This window comes from Acromyrmex echinatior, chromosome 3, assembly GCF_024713525.1.
Source record: "Acromyrmex echinatior isolate Ae372 chromosome 3, ASM2471352v2, whole genome shotgun sequence".
NCBI classification, from domain to species: Eukaryota; Metazoa; Arthropoda; class Insecta; order Hymenoptera; family Formicidae; genus Acromyrmex; species Acromyrmex echinatior.
This window is the reverse complement of record NC_141854.1, coordinates 16,417,498-16,443,397: the sequence shown is the minus strand read 5'-3', so window position 1 is coordinate 16,443,397 and position 25,900 is coordinate 16,417,498. Positions and strand designations below refer to the sequence as shown.

The window sequence follows — 25,900 nt, the reverse complement described above, 5'->3', positions numbered from 1 at the left end:
AAGTAATACAAAGTCTGTCGCACAATCGATTAAAAACAATCAGTTTAGTTGTCCCTCAGAGAAATTAAATTTAATGAAAGAGGAATAGAATTAATCTAGATATATTTATACATTTAGTTTGAATTTATTTGATAAATCAGTAAAAAATGGGCGATTTTTACTCCAATAAAAGATTTAATTCCAATCGAACAACAATTCCTCTAATAACGGATTATAATATATGATTAGATTATTAAAAAAAAGATAAAGACGAAATGCTTTGTTTCCTGTGAATTAATAAAAACTGCGATAAGCAGTTTATTCTTCGCCAGTTGCTTATCCGCCTAACTCGCAATCCCAGATTTTATAAAAACAAAATAATTATCTTAATCTCATCTTAATTATACTTCTTGTAGATATTCAACAAGTATCGTTAATTCGTCATAATAGCAGCGGAACGAAAAAAACAAAGTTTTCCAGAATAAATTTGAATATTTTGAATTTAACAATATTAATTTTAAAATGCAATTCAAGTAGTGTAATAATTAATTATAGAAGAATGCAAATATGATCTTTTAAATTATATTTCTTCTTTTTTTTCTTTATATTTCCGTTCTTTTTTCTTGCATAAAACTGAAAAATAGCAGTTTTTTTCAGTTATATCATTGTTGTAGCAATTGAGCGATATGCCACAAAATTTAAAGAAGTCTAAAAAATTGAACTACATAATAATAGAAATAGATGTTATATTTATTACGTAATAAATAGCTACTGTGGCTGCCAATGGCAACATCGTGATCAACAATAATACGCACGCGCGATACTCGTGATAAGGGAACACATATGAATGTGGTGTTATCAGCATTTTCGTGGAAAACATTTGAACGTGCGGTTATTTATATTTTTTTCGTGCCAGATTACGATTTGCAGCGGTGATTCTTCTTTCTGTACTTTTGAATTATATGATTGTGCTCCAGGGACACATAACATTGCGAGAAATGCGAATTCATCAATATCTGTTGCGAACAGAATAGTATAAACTGTAAAGCACATTTTGAATTAGATTTAATTGAGATCAATAGTATAAAAATTAGGGAAAAATGTTGCAGAAAATAATGTAAAAAAATGTTTACAGTTTTTGAATTTAAATACTAAAAAATATATATGGAAAATAAGATTAATATTTTTTTTTAATAAAAAAAGTTATAGAACATGGTACGATATATCAATGTGAATCTTTAAATAATATAAAAATTTCCCTAAAAATATAGACATTATAGAAAAAATAGTGAAATAAAATGAAACTTTATTTTTATTTAAATTTTCTATCTGTAAGTAATATGAAAGATAAAATATATATAAAAATATCTTGCTACAATTGAGAATCTTTTTTTCAAAATTTCAGATTGAAGAAAAAATTAATAATATATAAATAAAAACATTTGAACAACAATGTGTGAAGTGATGTTTCTAAGAGTGAATCTCAATTGAATCCTTAAAAAAGGGACGAGATGAGCCCTTCACCCACTGCCAATCGGAGTTTCTTGCACGGAAACGGCAAGGCTACTCTAATTTCTAACAAGGTCGTTTACGCCACTCTCGATAGCTTAGCTTTGAAACGAACGAGATTGCCCTTGCAGTTGCTTCCCGTGGAGAGCGATAATGTTGTAGATAAGTCGGATAAGAAAGAAAAAAAAATCGTCAATGGAAAAACTTCAATCAAACGACCATCTTATAAGGTATGTCAATATTGATGTGTAAATATTTGAAATTATGTTGTAAGTTTTTAAGGAAAGAGCGCACGATAAATGAAGAGTCAGTCAATTGTTATGTCATTTATGGAAAGTCCTTGACAATATATGTAATCGCGCATGAGTGTAACACAATTTTAGTTTGTTTTAAACAGAGTTGTTGTTGTTCCAATGTTCTCATTGAAAGACCTTGAAATACAAATTTTTATTCACAACAAAAAAAGAATTAAAAATCTATAAATTCTAGAAACGCTTTTCTTACAAACTTTATAAGATAGATTAATCTCAATCTTCAGAATAAATAATTTAATTCTTTAATGCTACACTATATAAATAGGTTTAAATTTTTTAATACAAATATATGTTTTATTGCAAATGAGAAAAAAATTGAGATAAAAGAGTTTTTTAGTCCAAAATGATTTCATAAATGTCTTATTGTTAGAGGTTTAACGATATCAGAAAAGTGAAAAAAATCAATTTTTAACGCTAATGTTGTTAATGTATACAATTTAACAGGATTCGAATGAAAGATGGATTTTTTAAAAACTTTTTGAAGATTTAAAGAGACACGATTATTCTTTCGCGCATAATCTAGATATGTATTTAAAAACATGAGTTTACTTAGCTTCCTGCGAGAAAAGAAACTATGTGTTTTCTCTTATATAGTACATACGTAAAAATACGCACGAAATACGCACATGCGGATACACGAGCAAAAGGATGCTAATAGTCGAAGGAGTGGCTTGTTAGCTTTTACGACGCTAGCTTACCACTTCAGATAAGAATCATGAAGATGGAGCACTTCAATCCTTCACTATACACATTTTTATGACACCGTTAGGTAAAGAAACGCAGTTCCATCCGAAAAATTAATCTGTGACTAAAATTAAACTTTTCCAAGTTGACATACATCCAACTATTTTTATCGAACGATAAGATTTCTTTTTATTACGAAAGAATTGTGATTTCTTTGTAACACACACCGACATTACACCGCACTGGTTTGATGAGAATACGAAATACGATCGACAGGAAAAATTATAGTTTATGATTGACGTATTGTTATTCGTAAAAAAACCACGAAACTTTCACTTTAGACATGATGAATGTCGCACTTTTATCGCAATAAAATGAAATATTTTATTACGAGAAAAATTATATCTATGTTCATTATAACATTCTTTTTATGGAATTTTGTGATTATCATTTAATAATTTAATAATAATTATTATAGTTGTAGAAATAATAAATTTTGTTTTAGAAAAGTATTGCATTATTATATTTTAAAAACATGTATTAGGAACGGCTCAGTAACATAAGAATATTCATATTTTTTAATTATTACCATAAAATAAAATTTTTCCTAATTTTTTGGTAACTTTCTCTTTTGAGATGCTTGCACCGATGTAATTAGTCATCCATTTAATTATTCCCGTTTCGTCATTAGGTGAAATCCGGAGCTAGTCATCAATGGAAAAGTTACTCCAAGTGCCTGGCCTTCTCTTCTACGAAAACGGAGAACCAGTCAACGACTCGTGCCACCAGAATACTAGATTCCGGAACCGAATGCAATATTGAGAATACTCTCGAAAAGGAAATTCAGACATCAATAAATACGACAGGCGTAGAAAATACTGTAGAAAGTCCATTTTCTACAAGATCATCTACGAAAGAAGAATCTCACATTAAGGATTTTCATAGCGACAATGGCGATTCAATACATACACAAACGGAGACGAATTCTCGCGATGATTCCAATCTTACTGAAAATCAATGTGAGAAAGAAAAATGCTCAGTCGAAAGAAGAAGCTCTAATACATCCAGCGACTACGAAAAAATTAGTATAACAGACTACAAGGCATCCATGCACGATTTCGAAGTCCTAGAGAAGACAGTTTCCGAATCTATTGCACATATTTACAAGATTGAAAAAAATTCTCCAATACCTTCGAAAACAATCACAAAATCACAATTCATAAACGATCTAGCAACCAAAGAAACCACGTATGAGAACTCTTTCGTGAAATACTCGAAGCAAGACGCGGAATCGATCACGAGTGACGAGAATGATGACGTATCGTCATGGCACAAGAAGAAAAAGAAGAGACGCTTCACTAGAAACGTGCTGCACTATGTACCGAGGCACCTAGTGAAACAGCCGAAGAAGAAAAAAAAGCTAAAAAAGAAACATGCTCTGAGCAGTTCACTGAGTTCCTTGAGATCGTTGCAAACGGCACCTTTCTCGAACATTTCGGACTCATACAAGACTAGAAGTCTGTCGAGAGACGAGTTGAGAAGCGTGATTATCTCGTCGCCTACGAACTTCGTTCACGTGGCATCTGCTACGAATCCCAGTCTAGTTCAGAACTCTCTTGGATTGGATCTGGAGCAGATCGTAATTACTCATCAGCAGATATGCGCTACGTTACCTCTACTTGTTAGAAAGAACGAGCAGTGCAAGAATGGAAACATCGAGCAGCTCAAGGCCGCTGCAAGAATGTCTCCTGCGGGCGATATAATTTCTAAGCAAACTGGGCAAAGTCAATCAGCCGTTGATAGCATCGCGGGTACGTTCTCTTGACACATCGTCAGATTTCTTTGTCGAGTTCGATTATCGTGAAAGAATTTATGTAAATATCGCCTTGCTCAAGTGCGGCTTGATTTGCGCAATTGTGCTTGAATCTATACATGCATGTATTGCCGTCGAATCGGATAATCGAAAGCATTGAGCAAATGTATAATAATTCTATCTCCAATAAAATTAATAGTTGTTATAACAATACTAAAAAAAGTAAAGAATATTATAAAAGAATATTATTAATATTATTTTATGATTAATTACATTGTGTGTGTGTTTCATTTTTATTCAAAGATTTTAATACTGCGTTTAAATGCAGATATTATCAATTAGTTATCAAATTATGTTTCAAAAATATTTAATATAAGTATTAATTACATGTTTTATTAAGAAATTATTTATGTACGTATATGATTATATTTAACATTTCTACGAGAAAGCTACTGTGATAAAGTTCGTAAATAGTATGATTAAAAAAAACAAACATGTAGAACAAACATATTTCAAAACATGTAGACCTACCTTCCAAAATGAAATTCCAATTGAATGATAAAAAATGTTTGAATAAGTATTAATCTTATTTGACTTTGTATCCAAGCTACATCAGACAATTTTATATCTCAATAATTTTATATCTCGTTACAAACAGATTCATGAACATTATGAAAATATTTACAAACGGTCGGTGAGATGTGGAATATTGATAATAAGTATTAGCTGAATGAAAGTTCAGTGTCAGTTATATTATTTAGTTTATAATATAAATTCAGCTAGTATAATTTCGAATTATTGAATTACAAAATTGTCTGTAACTCAGAAACAAGGTTAAACGCTAATATAAATATCTATACAAACCTTCTTTATTACTCTTGTACCTCCAACTTCTAAAGTTACACATAGTGTTCTGAAACGCCTTTATAAAATACGAGAGCAGATGCTATCTGTGTTTGTTCATGCAAAATAACTTTTCTGATTGCATACGTTCAACGATATCTATGCGGAGAGACTTATCTTTTAAAAGTCACCCTGAAAATGTAGTAGTTGTGGTACAATACAATATTTTAAAGATTTTTACTATGCATTTCAATAAAATTAATCAAACTTATTTTATATTTTATTGTAGTTTTATTAATGAAAGAAATTTACATAAAATTCTTGGAAATACAATGTTGTCCCAGAACTATCATATTTTTAAGATAAACTAAGAAAAAATTCTTTCATAAAATAAGATTCTGATGACAGAACCCTTTACAGATAAGAGTGATCGAACGAAGTATGCGGAGATACAGAGCGATTTCTCGAGGGACTCACAGGCGGCGAAAGTTTTGGAGTCCAGCCAGGTGGTGAAAATCGCTAGGAATCAGGCCGATTTGCCGGAAGAAACGTACGAGCCAGTCTGCGAATCTTCCCCTGCGGCATTGCCACAGGCCAATTGCAGCTTTCTGTGGAGCAATCACGGGACAAAAACGACTTTTCCAAATGACAAACCCGTCACGGTCGCTACATGCCACGCTCCAAAGGAAAACGATGAGAACACCGATAGCGAAGGATACGATGACGTCGGACCGTCGAACTTCGTCACTCAAATGGTATGAATTATTGTATGCATTTCGTTATTGCAAACATCAACAGGATAGAAAATAATTTCTATGAATAACGTAACCCTGTCAGCAACGATATGTGAACATTTTGAAGTGATAAATTTTCCGCACAACAGCTATGGAAGTTCAGTTTTTTCAAGGAAGAATTTTATTTATTTGGTTAAAAGACATTACATTTGCGTGAAAAATTGATATCAAAAAAATCTTAGAGTCAAGAAAATATCTTAAGTTTAATATCTTAAATTTAAAAATTAATTCAAGTAAAAGCTCAGAATGATATAATAAATTAACATCTAATTTTTTAAATTTTGATTGCTCTTTTCTTGATCTTTTTTAAAACTTTGTTATATTTGTGTATTCACACGAACTTGACTACTAACTTATTATAATTCAAGTAATTTATTGAAAAAAAAAAAGATTTTAACTTAATTATAATTATTAGGTAATATTACGCATTTTTGAGAGAAACAACGTTCGCAAACATCAACGCGCGAGCTTAGCTTTCGCCCGATTGCTAAATCACGTAGTGCATTAAATTGGTAACTGTCAGCGAAGGTGAAAAGGAATGTCGAATAATCGATTCTCATCGCACGCTTACAAATTAATGGCGGAAATAGGGTATCACGAACGATGTGTAATTTGATTCACTTCTCAAATTTCGCTTTCAGAATCGTACGCGCCTTTTTTGCATCAAAAATTCGCGAAGGTGTCGATACGTGTCGATATATTCGATGCACCCATCCGTCGCTTATTTCTTCAAATTACAAAAAGAATGCATGATGATGAATTTCTTATCAGGAATCCGACTACGACGACGTGGGACCACCAACCACTTATCTCGAAGTCGAAACGTTCGATATTGATACTAATAAGGACTGCGAGGGGATTTATGACGATGTGATACCGCTTAGCTTCCAGCAAAATAGTTTGAAAACCATCGACGAGAACGATTATCTGATACCGGAAATCAACGACGAAACATCGTGCGAAGAACCATCCGTGGAATTGCGAGCAACGTCCAAGAATCAGAACGCGGCGGAAACGTCGCGTTTTGATTCAACAGCGAACGATGATCAGTATTTCTCAACGACAAACAATGAATATTCCAGCGTGGACTGCGAAAGTCATCTGAATGAGGAGGAACGAGACGAGTTGGATGTATATGACGACGTCGGCCTGCCTGGCGAGGAACGTGTCAATAGCCTTTATGCCGGCTCCACACCCGGCTCTGTCTTAGGATTGATCTCGGTGAACGGCAAGGAATCCGAGTGGGAGGACCTGGAAGAAGCCACGTGCGCCTCACACTGCCCTTGTCAGAGCAATGATCCGCGGTAAGTAAGCGTGGGAATTAGAGAAAACTTCAGTGGGAAAACTTCAGGATTTGCAAAAGTGGGAAACAAAAACGCGAACAATATATATAATAATTCATCTTTCGTGAACAATAAAAGATGAGACACCACGATATTTGATTGCGAAAGCCATGTCAAAGACATCGCGAAATTTATACCAAAAATACGCAAATGAGACTTTAACTCTTAACTTAAGTGCCGTGAAAAACATTTAATTTTAACGTCGTGGATCCATTAGACTTTCATTTATCTATTTTTAATCAAACTAATAACCTATAGAAACCTATAATCAAAACACACATTTAATTTTTGTTATTAAATAAGTTGATATTATAAAGAATTATTTTCGCTTAAGAACTTACGTAGGCTCCTTTCTTAAAATAATAAAGTAATGATATTGATGTGAGTAATAAATTTTCTATTAAGTAAAATTTGAATATGGATCCAATGGCATGTGGACTCAGTCGCGGATTAATATGTCTTTAAAAAACCTGGCTTTCCCTGTTTAATTTCCCTGTCTAAAGTGCACATGCTAAGCAGGTACCATCGCGAAAAGAATTCGCTCGGCACGCGCGATAAGGCTTCGAAGGTACACACATTTTTTCCGCGACTTCGTTACAGCGATAACAGTGCGGAATTGAAAACAACATGGCTAATTGCCTTCACCTCGGTCAAAGGCGATTAATCATTATTGGACCCACGAGGTTAATACACACGTGGCGAATCGTTCGTCGCAAGTGTTTCGAAAACACAATATGGAGAACATCATCACGATAGCACTATATATGATAACACAGTGTGAAACGACATCATATTAAATATCGTTATCACCGCATTCCATCTGAGAATGAACAAGCTTTTTAGCATGATTAATGCGACGTTATCGAATTTTAGATAATCATAACTCTGACAAAGATACAACGAATGCGTTTCCATTTGGTACTCACAACGCTAAGTAAGCATCATATGTTTTTGTTTAACGTTTGATAAATCATAAGAATGAAATGATTCCATGAGCGTTGCGAGCGTCAAGTGGAACGCACCCAATAAGACTAAAAACTATTGAATGCCGTTATAATTAGATTCGATATGATTGCAACGAATATATGTAAACCTAATATTTCAGCGGAAAAGGAACTGAAGGACAAATCACATCGGGCAAAAAGAAGCTTGCTCAACGGTGGTCGCGGAATGTTAGGAAACAACGATCCAGGAGATCTCGCAGAAGCATCACACGGATGACCCACGATACTACGCTTGATGGTGAGTACTGGAGAAGGACATTTTACTTATATTGTTGAGTAAACGGCGCGTGCCGTAAGTAATGCATGATGCACGTAATGTCGCTAAGAATACACGGGTGTCTCTCCTTGAAGACATTCCGCAACAACTGCTGGCGTTCTGCAAATTGCACTGCGTGGATATACGTAAGTGCGTGACTCGCATAGACGTAAGATTTTTGCGTGAGAAGCTCTTTCGGAGAAGAACGCTACAGTGCACTATGTGCTTATTTAAAATTATACAGCGCACATACATAATAAGTTCAGGTCTGTTGCAAGGATGTTGAGTGACATTCGCGGGAAAATAAAAAGAATAATTTCACTTTATCTTATTACATAAGCAGTGCATTAACTTTTGGTCATGCACCCAACGACATCATGTTCTATTTACGTCGAGATTTTAATTGATTTATGTATAAGTGATTTTGATGAGACTACTTATCTATTTATAATTGTATAAACACTTACCATACTCTAGTCTACCAGTAATCTAATGATAGACGATAAAAATGTACTACTAAGATAGAATGTTATACATATAGCTATCATATATATATATATCTCTCTCTCTCTCTCTCAATATTTATAAATGCATTACACAAACGCATCACGGAATCACCCAGTGACTTTCCAATGGAAAGCTTTCCTCGAACTGTATTTCAACAATTCGTACTTTCGACATCGATGATGTAATCTTTCGGAACGATACGTCGCACACGTGACGTCTTGCTGAAGCTTTTCGTCATTCACACAGTAACTTCTTGGCAAAAAAAAGTACAATTAAAATACTGCATTTGTAAACATTCGTATTCGCATAATACTGAGTAAAAGACAAAACTATTATTGTCTTGTCGAGATAACAAAAATAGACAAGAAATATATTGCTGCTACCAAGAAACTATTTTATTATTAGAGATGAGTGAGAAGTCCATTGACAAATTTAATACTATGATTAAAACTTGAAATCCTGTTATCGCATGTGTATAAAAGGTATACCAACAAATTGATTCTATAAAACGAGCTTTAATCCGAAATTTCTTCCGATATTTTACAGTTTACTACTTTCGCAGGATAATTATAACCTAACATGGAAATCATCGATAGGAGATATTCTCACTTGTTAAATAATATAATAAAAGTATCTTGTTTCAAGATTCTATTATCGATTATACACGAAAGGCGCATTCACAAATTGATGTTATAGATCGAACGTGAGACTTTTACTTTCTGGAAACGCGTGTGTTCCGGCGGGTTTAATGCAAGTCCGTAATTATACCTGAGAAAGTCCTAATGACGATACCGAATTTCTAATATCGCAAGACGTTGATCAGCGAGCGTTCGCCACGTCTTCGGGATTCCCAAGCCAGGATTGGCACCGTTCGGAAATTAATATGCCGGAAACGACTTCACTCCAAACAAGTTTTGCGACGAGAATTATATACTATATACAGTAAGAATTAGTATTGTGCGTATCTTAACAGTGTCACGGCTGGACATAGTTCTGCGACTTTGTGCAACGAGACAACAAACGAGTGAGCAAGGCGTGGTAATCCGTAATCGTGTTTGCCGCGATCACGAACGTCGAAGGACGGTGGGCGGTGTAATTGAATCGACGCGTAAAGGTGATGCCGCCAGTATTACCTTTAGTATAATTAAAAGACAAGACCGTGCAAGGTCGAAGTACCACGACAAAGCACCTACTCTCCATTAATTCCGAGTTCCGCTGCACATCGCTGCATGATTGGTATGCATACGCAGTTACGCGAAGAACGCGAACCATCGCAACCAAACGCGTTCGCATCGAGAATAATTCACTGACGATAATAATTTTCACATCGAGCTGCGAAAGAGGGAAATTTTAGCCAACAAAATTAACCATGGCAATTAAATGTGATTATTTCTTGGACGATAAAAAAGATACAATAAATAATCCATAGCAATAAAATCATTTTTTTTAATTGTATCAGTGCCTTAGCCAATGAATTACTTCATTAGCTTTTTAAAATACTTTTTCAAATTTCTATTTTTTATATTTGTTTTCTATATATAAAAAAATAATTACATTTGTAAATTTAAACGGTAGGAAATAAAAAAATAAAAGAGACTAGCAAGTATTAACTCTGCAATATTGTATTATATTTATCTGTATTTGTTTTAATTATCATTAATTAAGATACTTCCATTTAAAATAAAATATTAAGAGAATTTGATTTATTCCATTTGACATAATTGAAAGAATTTAGAAGAGAAACTACTTTGGCTGTAAACTTGTGCTGTAAACTTTGGAGTTTAATAATTCAATTCTACAGTATTAGTGCTTATCACGATTTCTTTTAATTTTCTTATTTCTCATACTCTTCATTTAATCATTTTTATCCAAGTGAGTAGAATAATTTTCAGAAAATCTCAAAGAATAATTTTTATCAGCTATTGAAAAAAAATATTTAAAAAATAATTGTTAATAACAATTTTTTCAAACTAATGTCGTTGCAATATCTACAAATTATCTTATTATGCTGTTATTATCGAAAACAAAAATGTATATATAATTCATACAAATAGATTTCATAGCCCATAGAATATTTCAGGATAATTACTACGTGTTAAAATGCAAGAAATAGCAATACATAAATTTTCACCGCTCAAACCTTTTTTTAATTCATACCTCACGTTAATTACGCTAATTAATTTACGAACATCATTTTTATGTTAACGCGGTCAGTCATCTGATGAAAAGGCATTCTAATGGCGCAACGTATTATATAACTTATCAAATAAAATCGACTTAATGGAATCTAGCTCGGTACAGAATGACGAGCGGATTTAGCGAATAAAAACGCCGCGCCGAAGACGATGGTACGGCTCGCACAATACATTATACCGTGATATCAGTAAGGATGATCGTATAATCGCGTATTATAATGTTCAGGTAAAAGTTGCTTGTTCGTCACACGTATTTGTGCTACGACAGACGTGATCACGTAACGTGCACATGCGTACGTAATTACCTTTTTTTCTCTTCCTCGCACATACGATCACCATATGGGCCGCCGTTAGTTCAATAGATGAGGATGTCGTAAGCTGTCTACTATAATGCGAAATGCGTTTTATTCGTAAAAGAACTAACGCCAGACGTGCAGAGCGAGAAAACGGTAATTTTACACGCAAGAATTGGAGGACGAGTTAAACCGTTTGAATGATACAAGCACGTAACTGAAGCTATACAAGAAACAGACTATTAATTTGAGATGGATAAAATATGATGAAAACGAATGTCAATTAATAATATGTTTAATGAATTGCTCCGACTGCGCGGCTTCCGCTGATTGAAGAAATTGAAAACGGTTTCAAGTGTCCTGTTTTATGAAAAAACGATTTTATTTTGCACGGTCATTGCCTCGAATGTGTATTAACGATCGGCTTGATTGTAAGCTCGTTACTCTCTGCACGCTTGATGCGCACGATAATAAAAATCTCTCATCTTGATACTGCGTTGTCTATCATCGTACATTAACTGTACTTTAGAAAAAAAAAAGGAATCATTTAATAATTGTCTAATGATATATTTTACACCGTGCACACTGTAAAGCACCCATAGGAAGATAAGAATTTTACGAACACCCAGTGGACTTTCATAAATTAAGATTTCTATGAAAAATAAGATTTCATTTTATTCTTCACGGCAATGCTTGATGAGGTTTCTCACGAAATCTAGTGCTTGACAGTGTAAACTTATTTCGCCAAGAGTAGATACTAGTTTTTAAAGGGATCTTCACACGATTAAACACAGATACTCTGTTAGTATCACACATACTGATAAAATTAGTGTTTATTTACAGTATTATTCTTTTATTCAGATTATTATTATATTAAGAATGAAATTGTCAATATTACAGATTGCTTTGCTATTGTCTATGGAGTATAGATCCTTTGACTTTTATATCCAATGATTAATAGGACATAAAGATTTTAAATATTTATCTAAAAAGAGAGAAGATACGCTCCATGAAAAGAACGCAGGAGAAGAGCAAACAGCTTTTAAACGCTGCTTTGATTGTGGTGAAATGAGATAAAAAAACCAGTTTTTCTTCGTTGCATAAAATTAATATATCTTAATTCTTGCACAAAATTGAAGCTCTCGGAAAAGTGTCATATTCCTTTAAAAACAAAGGTTTAATAAATTTTGTTTTTTTATTTATAAGAAATTCGATACAAAAATAATGATTAAACTACAAAGATAATAAATCTACTTTGCAAAATATACTTGACGCAAAAACATAAAAGAAATATTTGTAGATTGTTTAAAAAATATTGTATTCGTATGTCACTTTCAGCTTCAAATTTCTATTTCTATTACTCATAAAATAGTATATTAAGCTGCAGTATCTACCGATAATATTTGTATCCATAGGGGAAAAATATTAATAATCTAAATAATATGCGTTTATTGTAAAAAAATAATTTACCTTTTTCATCATCCAACTAACTTCACGTCTTAGACGTCCCTAAAATACCATTAAAAATGTTAACGTAGATCTAATGCCCATTTCTACCAATGTAATTTAATTTTAATCTTAATTCAATTCAACTTTTCATCTTTTTTTAATTCTAAAAATAAGAAAAAAAATCATCAATCAAAATTTTAACGTAAGTCTTATGTCCATTTCTACCAAATGTAGATTAACTTTAATCTCAGTTCAATTTAATCTTCATTTTTTTCTAATTCTCAAAATTGAAAAAAGATGAAGAGTTAGTTAAAGTAAAATTAAAATCAATCTACGTTGATAGAAACGAGCCTAAATTGAACGCTTTAAGCGCTATTTGTGTCATCCTTGTTTTACGTCTAATAAACAACGAAGATAGAATGACAAATGTAGCGCTAATCTCGTCTCCCCGAACTGCACTATTAGCCTTCGAATAAGCTCATTGTGTGAGAGTCGCTTTAAAGAGATCGTGTGAGAGCTCCTTAAGAAACCAGCGCGCGAGGTGAAAGCGCCAATTGCGCGCTCTCATTGTCAGTCACGGCCGAGCCGCGAGCTGTACGGTCGCTTCTTTTGTGGTTCTCTCGCAACGCGAAAATCGCCTGAATCAAGTCGTCGCACAAGGAAGACCGAAGTTTCCTCGAAGAAAAAAATCTCTTTTCCTGCGTCGCACAAAAAGCGTGTGCGAAGCGTGATCGATCGCAGACGCGTCTCGCGTTCGCCGGAACTCGCGTCTCACTCGAGTCTCGTCGAGTTGCGCTCCGAGACGAGATGTGGAAATGAGAGAGACGCTGAAGATCCGACGACCCAACACGCAAGGTAAAGGAACGAGAGAGGCCCGCTCGTTTACGCTGCTTGCTCGCGCACGTCCGCGTCCTCGAACACGCTGGATTTCGTCAAATTTCGAACGGAGATCTTCAAATTGGAGAATAATCACGATTCTTACCTCCAAAAGCTGTGGACTCCGGCTTTTTAGACAAATTTCTAGCTCTCCGGCTGATGAAACAGATTTGATGATGTTTCTTTTAGAGAATGCACTACAAAACAGTAACGATTTTAATAGTGACAATCGATTTCTGGCGAAATGATGGAATCTCCAGCAGGAGAAGCGACAACTACAATGATGGACCATTCAAGGAATACACAAAAGTCAAACAAAAATTTAAATGACTTTATCTTAATTTTTAACGTCAATAAACAATCAAATTTTATAATAAAAATTATCATTTTTACTTTCATGATGTTAAAATGAAGTTATTTTTACTTTCTCTTGTTGTGTTCCTTGAGCAGTTGTCGCGGAACTTCCTTCACAAACGTCCTTGATTCGTCGATCGCGCCATCGATGAGAAATCGCCGGCATAATAAACATGTTTTCTAATTGCGTTCTATGTTCAATTTAGAACTTTTCTCACATTTGATTAATTGCGTCTTTACTCCAATTCTAAATGATTTTGTTATATTCGCCAATGCGATGAAGTGTACATTTCATGGGATTTCATTCTTATATTATCTTCTGTATCTGAATCTCTACTCTAGAAAAAGAGTCTGATTGGAATTTTGGTTGAAAATGGACAAATTAAAATTTTCTGGTTCTATTTTCTGATTTCTATTATATTCTATTATATTCTAGTTGAAATAATCACACCGGAAAATTTATTTGGAATTTAAGATATTTCATGTTTCGTTGTTCCCAAACAATCCACTTAAATTTATGTGTTAATTTAACGCCAGATAAATATGTTAGAAGGTTACACAAATATTATTTTAAAAAAATACTGATGACAATTAATACTGATACAATACTGATACTACTGATACAATTTGTAAGCAAATCGTGAAAGTATATTTGTTCAGCAAAATTAACATTTATGATTAAATTAACACATATTTTATTCATTCATCTTGGAATTTACGTTTTAAAACATATTATTTTTATGTTATTTGCTAATTTATTTATAAATTGTATTATTTTAGCATTAAAAAACGTTGAATATCATTTAATACAAATTTAAATAACATAATCATATTAAGTTAAATTAACACTCGAATGTTAAAACTTTAAGAGTAGATCTTTTTCAACACAAATACGAAATGTTTTTTACTGTACAAAATTCTGATATGATCAGAATCTTCTGGTTCGTTCATTTTCAAGAAATATTCTCAGTATCTGTTAACAATTTGAATGTAGATTTGATTAGATGGATTAATTCATCAAAATTTCTATCTCGTTTTAACATAAATTGTCACAGCTAGACGATGCTCGTAAGTTACTCTTAGGGAAGCAGCGCGGAAAAGTAATCAGAGTTTCTACTTTCTTCTGAGAGATTGCAAAGAAGATCATAGTAAACTACACTCTCTTTTCCTCTCAGAAAAGCTCGTTCGAATTCATGCTCGTCATCATTCGCGATTCGCAATGAATCTTGATTTATCCGTGAAATCTTCGAGGACGTTTGAACAAATATTTCGATATATATTTTTCGATGACGTGCGTATTACATAAAGCTATCGATTGCCAGCTAACTCGGTAAAACGAAAGTTCGTCATCGTCGATGGACATGAAATTCCATTGTGGTGAGGAATCTGATCGCATATTTCGCCATATTTGACTCACCTCGTGCCTGTTTGTCCTTATCGCGTTGTCTCCCAGTATATCCTCTCGCGTTCCCTCGTTGGTCATGTTCATAATCCAACGCGCGTGGGTGAGAGCGTGCGTGCCTCTGGTTTCTTCGGTTTTGGTCTGGCGAGTCTGATCTTGAAACCGGATGATTTCAAGTGGCCGTCAGCCTAGGCGGCGGATCGGTACTTCTCATCGGCGGCGAGGCGCAAAAGACCGCTGAGGAATGGAAATCGGCGGGCCGGGGCGACGATCTGCCACGGAGAACTCAGGGCCTGGTGCAACTGCGCGTCATCAGTCTCGACGATGATGTGGATACCCAGGAGACGTCATGTTATGTGCACGAAGGTACCTATGCGTGGTACCTTAAAAAACGCTAAAAACGTCTCAAAGAGATGAAAAATAAAGTCGATCGCGGATTTTTTATTGATGTCTGACGTTACGTTTAAGTCCCCAGCAAACTAGAATAGATTGAATTGAAATGGATTTATATTTTCAGAAATATCGATTCACGAATGTTAAAATGAATGCTTTTCAATCCTGAATGCATTTTTATTTATTTATAGGAATTGTATAAAGCATATCCCTATGCCTTTCAATCTAAAAATAATATTAGCTTTTTCTGTACATTGTGAATACTGTTCAATTCAAAATTTTGAATAGGAAATGCAATTTTTCAATCCAATTGCATCCAATTGAATCTAATTAAATCCAATTAAATTCAAAAAAAAGTATTCGCTATTTAAAATACGCATTCGATTAGAAAAAAATTTCAATCCATTTTAATTCATTCTTGTTTGCTGGGTCTTCTTTCTTCGTGGTATATTATTAATACCTTTACCAATATAAATTAAGTTTAATCTTTACCTTGATTTTCATATTTTTCTAATTTTTAGAACTGGAAAAAGATGAGTTAGTAATTGAATTAAGATTAAAATTAAATTATATCAGTAGAAATGGACAGAACTAGAGAAAGATGAAGAGTTAATTGAACTAAAATTAAAATTAAATTACTTAGTAGAAACGAGCATAAGACAAACATAAATTTAAGTATTGATTGTCAGAAAACGTTTCAATGAACAGCACTGTATTTCTACCTGATCTAATATTATTTTTCAAATATATATCCTTGCAACAGCCTGAAGATATTTAACACGTTTCGTGTTGCGATAATTTTAAATGATTTATTCTGTACTATGCTATGTAGATCACTGGTAATCTACGATATTTTTGTTTGTATTTATTATATTTATTTAAATAAATTAAAATTAAAGCTTTATACATCCATTTTACATGATTATGATTATAAATCAATTAAAAATTATACATATTATAATTACATTTCTTTTTACAACCTGGATTTCACTGGTATTATCTAAAAACTATTTTAGTTTCATTGCAAACTCTTATATATATATAGTATAAAAATTAGGATATAATATTAATCTATATTTTAAAAATCCTTTCTACAAACAATTATACAAAAACACTTTCTCATTTAAAGTTAAAAAAGGAGCGAAAAATGGGATATAACATTCTCATGATAGCTCGATAACTTTCAGTTTTCCTGATCGGACTTTTTCTTTATCAGACAACATTTCCGATGATAGTACATACGAGAGTCTGTATTCCTGCCAACCGGATGACCTCAGCAGCGATTCAGAGACGGAAACGGACATTACGCGACAATCCCGCAGTGATCGCGTGATCGATGCTTATTTGGAATGTCCTACAAGACCGACTCCACCACCACCAAGGGAGGCCAGTCTAACTCAGTCCTTGGGCAGGCGAATAAAGATGCTACGTAGAACCTGGAGCATCACCAAAGGCAGTCTCGGCAGGATCAGGCGGCGGACATCCGTCGACGAGTCTGGCTTTGATGACAAGGAACAATCCGTCAATGAACCTCACGTCGACGTTGGAAAGTATTTCAATTTCCGGTTGAAGCATTTCAGCCGAAAGAGCATCGTTGGCCCGCCGACTTTCTATCTCGATGAGAACAACAGAAATGATGGCATTCACGATAATAACAATGGCATCGTCAAGGAGGCGATTTATACCAATAGCCAATATATGGGAAGCGGCAGTGACGATTCTTCAAGGACTCCGACAAGCACCGATGTCGGTGAGTCTCAATAGAATTTCCAAATTGTCTTTTTTTTCTCTTCTAATTTACAATAAGATGTGCACGATAATACTGAGTTCTATACGAATGGATGTGCTATTCTAAATTGATAAATAAATGTAAATTAAATTATTGTATGGATATTAATATCTTAAAAGCAGAAGTATTATTACAGATAGTTGCCTAACAATAAGATTTCAAGAACGCAGAATGCTCTGTAGATAATTCGATGTAAATTTATTTAAATAATAAATTAGACATTACAAATGGTCGCAAAAGAAAACGAGTTTTATTGACGCGTTTATGAAAGTGACCTGATTTTACCAAGCATAGGCTAAATTCAGTGATTTTCATCAGCCAAATAACAAGTTTTTGCTCTACAGTTTTTGATATTCTCATATGCATAAGAATTCCATTCGCTGCACCGACGCGTCGAAAAAGCGCACATTTGTACACTTTCACGGGACTTTAATGGTACTTCCTACTATAATTAATTAACGTACACAGAAAGATTTATGCGAAAGATTTATGCGCGTTCATTTTTTGATTGTTCTTTCATAAATTACGGAAATCAGCTGCATTGACAAAATATTATTATTTTAGATCATTACAGTGTGCTCGCCGATCAGGAACCTCTCTACCAGTTTTATGCAGCCGCGGTGGCTCGTGTTGCTTTCGAATCGGATTCCGAAGGCTACGAAGAGGTAATGTTTCTTACATTAGTTAAAATTCATATATGAGGCATTCTTCCAAAGAAATTTCTTCAATGATGTTTTTACTGATGATTTTTGTAAATAAAACATGTTAATGTATTCTTAATTATATGTATAACATGTAAAGAGATTTTTTTTTATTAATTTTAAATTCTTATAAATGATTAGATTTTTATAAACGATTAGATTTTTTAGCACCTATTCTTTCTTGCCCGGATTTTTACTGTCTTCAATTAAGAAGAATTAACAAGAATTCTTATTTTCTTTACAGTTATTTAAAAAATAAAAGTTTTAATTCTTTTTTCTTATATTTTTTTTTATTGTATGGTTTACTAAAAGAATTTTTAATTTTAAAACTATATGATTTTGACAAATTATTTTTTGATTGATGACAAATTATTTTTTGTATAATATTTTACGATTTATAAAATTTGAACAACACGGTGCTACTTTACACGACGTTGCTATATAATTTTTCATTTACAGGTAGAAGATATGATGAGGAAGACGGAACCAGCCACAGCGGATCTTACCAGAGCAGGACAAAGAATGCTATGGTGTCATACTCCACAAGTGATACATAGTGACCTCTTACGTAAGTTAAACAATATAATGTACATTTAATTAGAAAAATATTTTTCATATGTAGTAAAGTATAAAGAATAAGAAGATATCAAAAAAATTAGCAAAAGAATTTCAATATTAGAGAAGTTAACATCGGAAGAGAAGAAAATTCAAGAAGCGAAGTTTGAGATCTTAACTTCCGAAGCGTCGTACTTAAATTCTCTTCGAGTCCTAGAGAATGAGTTCCTCAATAATCATATACTAATAAATGAGATTCTAACGCCGATCGAAAGAAAGAAATTGTTTGGTGGGGTGCCAAGCGTATTGTCGGCATCGCAAACGTTCCTAGCTGAATTAGAAGCTGTGTGGAGAGAAGATCCGATGTTGCCGGGTTTATCGGAAGTCTTGTTGAAACACGCCGAAAAGTGTCAGGCCACATACGTAGCGTATTGCTCGAATCAAGTCAGCATAGACACAACCCTGAAAGAACTCAAGTAAGATAATTAGCGATGTCATAAAATCGCATTTTATATTTGTATTTTGTAGCAGATTTAGATAAAATATATTTTTGTTCGTCATAGTAATAGTTATTATATTTATTCTATTGCAGAGCTCGGAGAGGTGTAAAGTTCTTGGAGACTGTTAAACGCATAGAAATGCAACCAGCATGCCAAAATCTATCTCTACATTCCTTCTTAATGTTACCAATGCAGCGCGTTACAAGGTGGGTATAATATGATATGAATATCAAATAATCCTCTTTAAGACGCCTTGTGTTTCAATTTTGGACATGTTGTCTGGATACACAATTACTGTCTTGACATATTAAAGTTATTTAGTATTGTATGTTAATGTAAATATGTTAATTTTACATTTCACGTAATTATTATTAATCGAGTTATGTAGAATTAAAGATATTATTTACACGTCAATAATTTTGCGTAGACTACCCTTATTAGCTGACGCTATTCTTTCCAAATTATCAATGGGAAATTCGGACAGAATATCTTGGGAAAAGGTCTTATCGACTTTAAGTAACGTCGTTGCTGAATGCAACGAAGGTGCGCGAGCTGCTGCACAGGAAGCCGAAATGGAAGCTTTGGCAAGGTATTGTATGCTATATTATTACTTAATATTATATATTCATTCTTTTACATGTTATGTATTATGAAATAAAAGTTACATGTTTTTAACACAGGAAACTGGAGTATACCTCGAAAATTAAACCAATCATGCTGAGAGGCAAGCAGTTAGTTCGAAGTGGATCGGTCGTGCAATTGTCGACGAAAACGGACACTGAATATAAGCTTACATTCGGAAAGAAATTTACCAAGACACCACTCTACCTTTTGTTACTCACTGATTATCTTCTAGTCACGAAATTGAAATCTAAGTAAGATATTATTTAACATAATTGCGTTTGTTTGTCTCGTTGCATTGTAATTCTGATTTCTACCAAACTTTCTTCTACAAAACTGGTTTCATTATAATTTTTATGAGAAAGAGAGAGAGTCGTAAATCTTTGCTTTTTACTTTGGAAAATTGATTTTATTTAACTTATTTTTTATTATTATTGTTAGAAGATTTATATCTTTTAAGGGATAATACAGTTCAGTATATATCAACAAGATATTATTAAAAACAGCAAGACCATCTTAAAATTATGGAGATGTCTTATGGAATTATCAAAAAGACATTCGTATGTCTTTGAAATATCTTACGTTTAGATTTTTATGAAATCTTTGAATATTGTTTTAAAAGTTGTCTTTCAGATACCTTATTTTTATACAGAAAAAACTCGAATAAATGGATTTTTAGAAAAGCAACTTATATTATAAAAAGCTTTACAATATCTTTTCTATAGGTTTCCTTTTTCGAATAAATTCTTTTATTAATAACGAAGTTTAAAATAAAATACTTTGCAGTGCTCATGACGAATGCTACACCGTCATAGACGCGTGCAAACGGAATCTTCTGGCTCTAGAGTCGGCTTCCGAAGAATCGCCATTCGCCGGACGAAACGCTATGATACTGACTTTTCTGGAGAATCATTGCGGTCGTCACGTAGAATACATCTTAACGTGTGAAAATAACACAGAACGAGAACGATGGCTGGAGGCTGTCTCACCACCCAAACGTGGTTTAGTTGGGGAAACGTTATATGAATCTTGGGACTGCCCGCAAGTTATGGCCAAATATCCATATTTGCCAAATCAACCTGATGAGTTGTCATTACAATCAGGTAATATATTTATGTCATAACCTTTTTTATGAATGTTCCGTATATATTATTAAATAGATATTATCAATAGAATTGTTTTGACTTTAAGAAAAAAAAACAATATTTTCTTAATGAGAATTTATTATCTTCTTTAAAGAGTTTCATAAATTTCCAAATTAAATATAAAATTTAATATTTATAAAATATCTCTTATATATATAAAGTAATTGAAAAATAATTGAAAACTTAGAAGTACACTCTATTAGTTTTTTCATAAAATTTGATTCTTCAAAAAACGTTTCCTCTTATAATGCTCAATAATTCAATAATTATATATTTCCATAAAAATATGTTATAATGAAAAAAATCATGATTCTAGCGAATTTTCAAATATTGTTCTCTAGGGGACGTAATAAACGTATTGAGGAAAATGGCAGATGGCTGGTATCACGGTGAAAAATTATTAGACGGCGAGCAAGGATGGTTTCCGGCAAATCACACGAAGGAGGTTGCATCGGAACACGTGCGCGCACGAAATTTGAAGCAACGACATCGTCTTTTAGCACTTAGCAACAGTGTAATACAGCAAAGAAGAGCGAGACAAGGGTATTAGGTGATTCATTGACGAAATTAAAATGTGATCTGAGCTCGAATCACTCAGATATTGTGATCATTAATAAATTATTTGTTATATACACGATTTCTACGATATTTCAGTATTGAATATTTCAATTAAGGTATTTCTCCGAGAAATTGAGTTTCTACAGATTTTTTTGAAAAATAAATATGTAATATAGGAACCTTATAAAAAAAATGGAGAGGCTTAGCGGTATCGTTTTTAAATCAGAGTAGTTTAAATTTGCAATTCAAAATTTGCAAATTCTTTTTCTCGCACGCCGAACGGCGAGACAGGGACATGCTGATGTCACATTTCAATTGTCTTCAGTGCGGACTAGTGTTCGTGCACACAGATAAGACATTTATGCGTGTGTGTACGTTCACCTCAAAAATTTCTCTCTTCAGAGAGTACGCGCGGAGAGGCATGTTCGTAAATTACGTGATTAATTTTCTAGCACGATTGTAGCCGGAGAAATACCTTGACTTATGTGCCAATGTAACATCAATCGTCAAAGTGAAAAACAATTTTTTGAAATCTTTTAGGCCCAGTTGCACCAATGTTACTTCGATTTTAAGCGAAACTTTAAATTCTCTCTATCTTGTTTTAAAACCGAAAAGAGACAGGAACAAAGCCTCGCTTAAAATTAAAGTAACGTTGGTGCAACCGGGTCTTATTGTAGTAGACTGGAGTTACAAAAAGCTGACACGAGAGATAATGATATATTTTATATTTTACATGTATATTGTATATAAAGGCGTGGAGAAAGGAAAAATAGAATGTTGTAACAAAAGTATGAGTTATTTATTATTTTTATACAAATACAATATAAACGTTATTTCATATATTTCTTTATTCTTAAATATATCTTCGACTTGAAGTATGAGAATGTTTGAAATTGAAAAAGTTGAAAATAAAAGTGAATAAAAATTTGTGATGAATGTTGAAAATGCAGTTTTTACAAATGCATAATACAGTCTTATATAATATACAGAGTGTTCATTCTAATCTTAAGGCAAATATTTCAGATATATCATTTTATCGAAAAACATTCTCGATAAAAATTCATTCTCACCCTCTATATCATATAATTTTTATTCAAAATGTCTTTCTGATAAAATTACATTTGTACAAGATATTTGTCTGTTAAGAATAAAATGAATCACCTTGTACAAAAGGTGTTCTTAACTTATGAATATATCATAAGATTTTTATTATATTAAATAATAATGAAAGAAATATTCTGCAATTATGTAGAATTTTCTAAATATTATAAAAAACAATGTATTTGACATATATTGATATAAATAATATATTAACTTCGATAGAAAGTAAATCGACATCGACACAAAATATCGACGTGAATTTTTCATTACATTTTTGCGAATTAGAAGTTTGTTTCCATTTATTTGAGACTAATGTTCGTCCAAAGATATTTATAAAATCAAATATATTTACTCATAAAAAAATATATGTTCAGAAAATTTTTGAATTTCTTGTCTCATCATATTTTTGACGTTCAGATAGTCTCTAAAAAAATCATTGCACATGAATTTTCAATGGCATAAAAATAACATATAAATATATCAATCAATAATGAATATTCAAAATCGTTAATTAAAAATTTATTAATCAAGTCGCTTATACGTTATAATTATGCCATTATCTAAACTGATTACGATATTGATCAATTGATAGATTTATCACAACATGTATTGAATGGTATTCTTATCAAGCAAACAATTGACTGCGATACATCAGTATTAAATGCGTGTCTTGGAATGTCCAGACGGTTTCACGTCGAACAATTTTCTGACGAAATATACTTGGATCATAGTTGTCAACGTAATGACAGTTACTTGCGCGATCGACCATGTTTGCACATAAGAATTATTGTCCAACAGTAGATTCAAATCTCTTGCTTCTCTGCTTCTACTCCAATGTTGAGTATGAAGCATCTCATTAATGTTTTTCTCCACATTCACGATTGTACTCTGAAAGAGAGAAAGATAATGATAATAATAATACAATAGATAATGATAATACAATAATATAACATATAATGTATTATATATTTTTAATTGTACATTATATAATATACATAATATATATAACATATATACATATATTTATATACATATATATAAATATATACATATATTTATTAGTAATATGTATATGTATTACATTATACATATATACTAATATATAAATTAATTTGTAATGTACCGTAAAGTTCTCGACAGAAAGATTCAGTTCTTCTAATTCCTGTGTATATTTCTGCCACTTATCATACCTACAACAACAGTTAAGATTTCTATTTATTCATCACTCTATCTCAGACTGTGATTGTGACTAACAGATTGTGTGTGAAAATAATAGATATCCTTTACTATGTCTTCATTTTTCTGACACAACATATATTTTTGTTAAATTAGTTGTTTTACCTAATCACTGTGATGTACAGATTGATTAATTTTGCAGCAAATCTTGAAAACTGGTTATCAATGCATACACTATAATAACCACCATTTAACGATTGATCCTGATAATCAGCGTTAGGGCGCCATTGATAAGGATAAACTATGACTCCTTCTGGATTTCTTACTGCGAAACCAGCTTTGCCATCTCCACCACGCAAGACCTACAATTAAAACAAACTGCTTGAATTAATATAATATTGATATAGCCATATATATGCTAATTATTTTCTATTATTCCAACATTGTGTCTATGCAACATGCTTTCTCTTATAATCTATTTACTCTGTTACTAAAGTTCTTTAAATGCAATTTTTAATAAAAAATTCTTAAAAAATTGTGTATGTCAGACATAAAATAATTATTTGCATACAATCAGACAAAGATTATCAATTTCAAGGTCTTACAGAATTACAATACAAAAGAAAGGTACAACTTTTTGATGACTATTCAGGAATCATTTTAGTTCTACATTTTCTTATGTATTTTTTTTTTATGGAAATCAAAAATTATCATTATGATGCTATACTCAAGGAAAGATTGGTATATTGAAATAAAGTTAATAAAATTCTTATTGACATTGTTACGAAATAGCTGTCAGTTACGCTTCAATCATTTAAAAATTGTACACACATATACACACATAAAATATATTATATTATAGATATATATTATATATATATATTTATAGTTAGATCAATAATTTTAAATTAGTTTTTATACTGACAGTTTCATAACAATTGTGAATAAAGATTTTATTTTTATTTCAAGTACCAATTTTTTCTTGAGTCATTATTGCAATAATTATTATTGGTTTCTATGAAGAAAAATACATAAGAAAATGTAAAAATAAAATGATCCCCGAATAGTCACGAAAATTTGAAATTTGTACTCTTCTTACAGATATACATCTCCTGGAAAATAAAACAAAATCACGTTTTTCTCAGCGTGATGGACAATCATGAAATTTGCGAATGTGCATGAGCTATTAGAGCAAAATGCTCATAAGTTGTATGCTCCTCTCCGAATTATATAGAGGAAGATATCTCGAGTAAAAGTTGTCTCCAACTCCACGCAACCATATGGTCAACCAAGCGAGTCGCATTTCAATACTCATATCCAATTTCTCATCATCCAAAACGGCTCACCACAGCTCGCCATTGAAAGACATCCAAACCGATGATACCTGAAAGCTGACGTAAAATGTTGCACCCGGATTTACATATTGGAAGTAGCAGTCCTCCTTGCCGGCGTCAACATGCACCTTGTAGTCCATCGCGACCGCGGGCAAATTTTCGTAAGAGAAACCATTGGTCGGCGGCATAACCAGAATTAAGGAGAACACGCCAAATAGTACGGTGCCGAACTGTACGAAGAGGGACATCGCAACTCGATGAGCATCACAGTAAAATGACGTCGGCAAAAGCCACGCGAGATCGTCAGACTCGCTAATTGACTGACCACGCGCAATACTGGAGCACTGGAGCCACTAGAAGATTAGTTCCTACTTCCTCAATCAGAACGACAAAACGGAGCAGTGCTTTATGC

At 32.8% G+C, this 25,900-nt stretch overlaps 3 protein-coding genes across 6 annotated transcripts in view; 1 reads left to right on the top strand and 2 right to left on the bottom strand.

Annotated features, from left to right (window-relative positions):
- The window catches only part of LOC105150994 (acyl-CoA-binding protein homolog), a 23,879-nt gene extending 8,063 nt beyond the window's left edge, over positions 1-15,816 (bottom strand). The window contains exon 1 of the mRNA XM_011064422.2: positions 15,631-15,816. Within this exon, the coding sequence (XP_011062724.1) occupies positions 15,631-15,702 (72 nt within the window). The 5' untranslated portion in view covers positions 15,703-15,816. The remainder of the gene's footprint in view (positions 1-15,630) is intronic.
- The window catches only part of Exn (Ephexin), a 23,658-nt gene extending 990 nt beyond the window's left edge, over positions 1-22,668 (top strand). For all 4 annotated transcript variants that reach the window (XM_087403929.1, XM_087403928.1, XM_087403926.1 and 1 more), the window contains exons 2-15: positions 1,385-1,718; positions 3,178-4,297; positions 5,563-5,897; positions 6,708-7,240; positions 8,385-8,521; positions 17,225-17,758; positions 18,362-18,462; positions 18,958-19,066; positions 19,178-19,529; positions 19,646-19,759; positions 19,981-20,142; positions 20,234-20,428; positions 20,961-21,277; positions 21,661-22,668. In XM_087403929.1, the coding sequence (XP_087260055.1) occupies positions 1,491-1,718; positions 3,178-4,297; positions 5,563-5,897; positions 6,708-7,240; positions 8,385-8,521; positions 17,225-17,758; positions 18,362-18,462; positions 18,958-19,066; positions 19,178-19,529; positions 19,646-19,759; positions 19,981-20,142; positions 20,234-20,428; positions 20,961-21,277; positions 21,661-21,869 (4,446 nt within the window). In that variant the 5' untranslated portion in view covers positions 1,385-1,490 and the 3' untranslated portion in view covers positions 21,870-22,668. The remainder of the gene's footprint in view (positions 1-1,384; positions 1,719-3,177; positions 4,298-5,562; positions 5,898-6,707; positions 7,241-8,384; positions 8,522-17,224; positions 17,759-18,361; positions 18,463-18,957; positions 19,067-19,177; positions 19,530-19,645; positions 19,760-19,980; positions 20,143-20,233; positions 20,429-20,960; positions 21,278-21,660) is intronic.
- LOC105151010 (transmembrane emp24 domain-containing protein 5) lies at positions 22,655-25,900 on the bottom strand. Its single transcript, XM_011064441.2, has 4 exons — positions 25,539-25,900; positions 24,320-24,516; positions 24,102-24,168; positions 22,655-23,866 (listed from the first exon to the last, which is right to left on the bottom strand). Exons 1-4 carry the CDS (start codon positions 25,734-25,736, stop codon positions 23,636-23,638), a joined length of 693 nt encoding a protein of 230 aa, XP_011062743.1. The 5' UTR covers positions 25,737-25,900; the 3' UTR covers positions 22,655-23,635.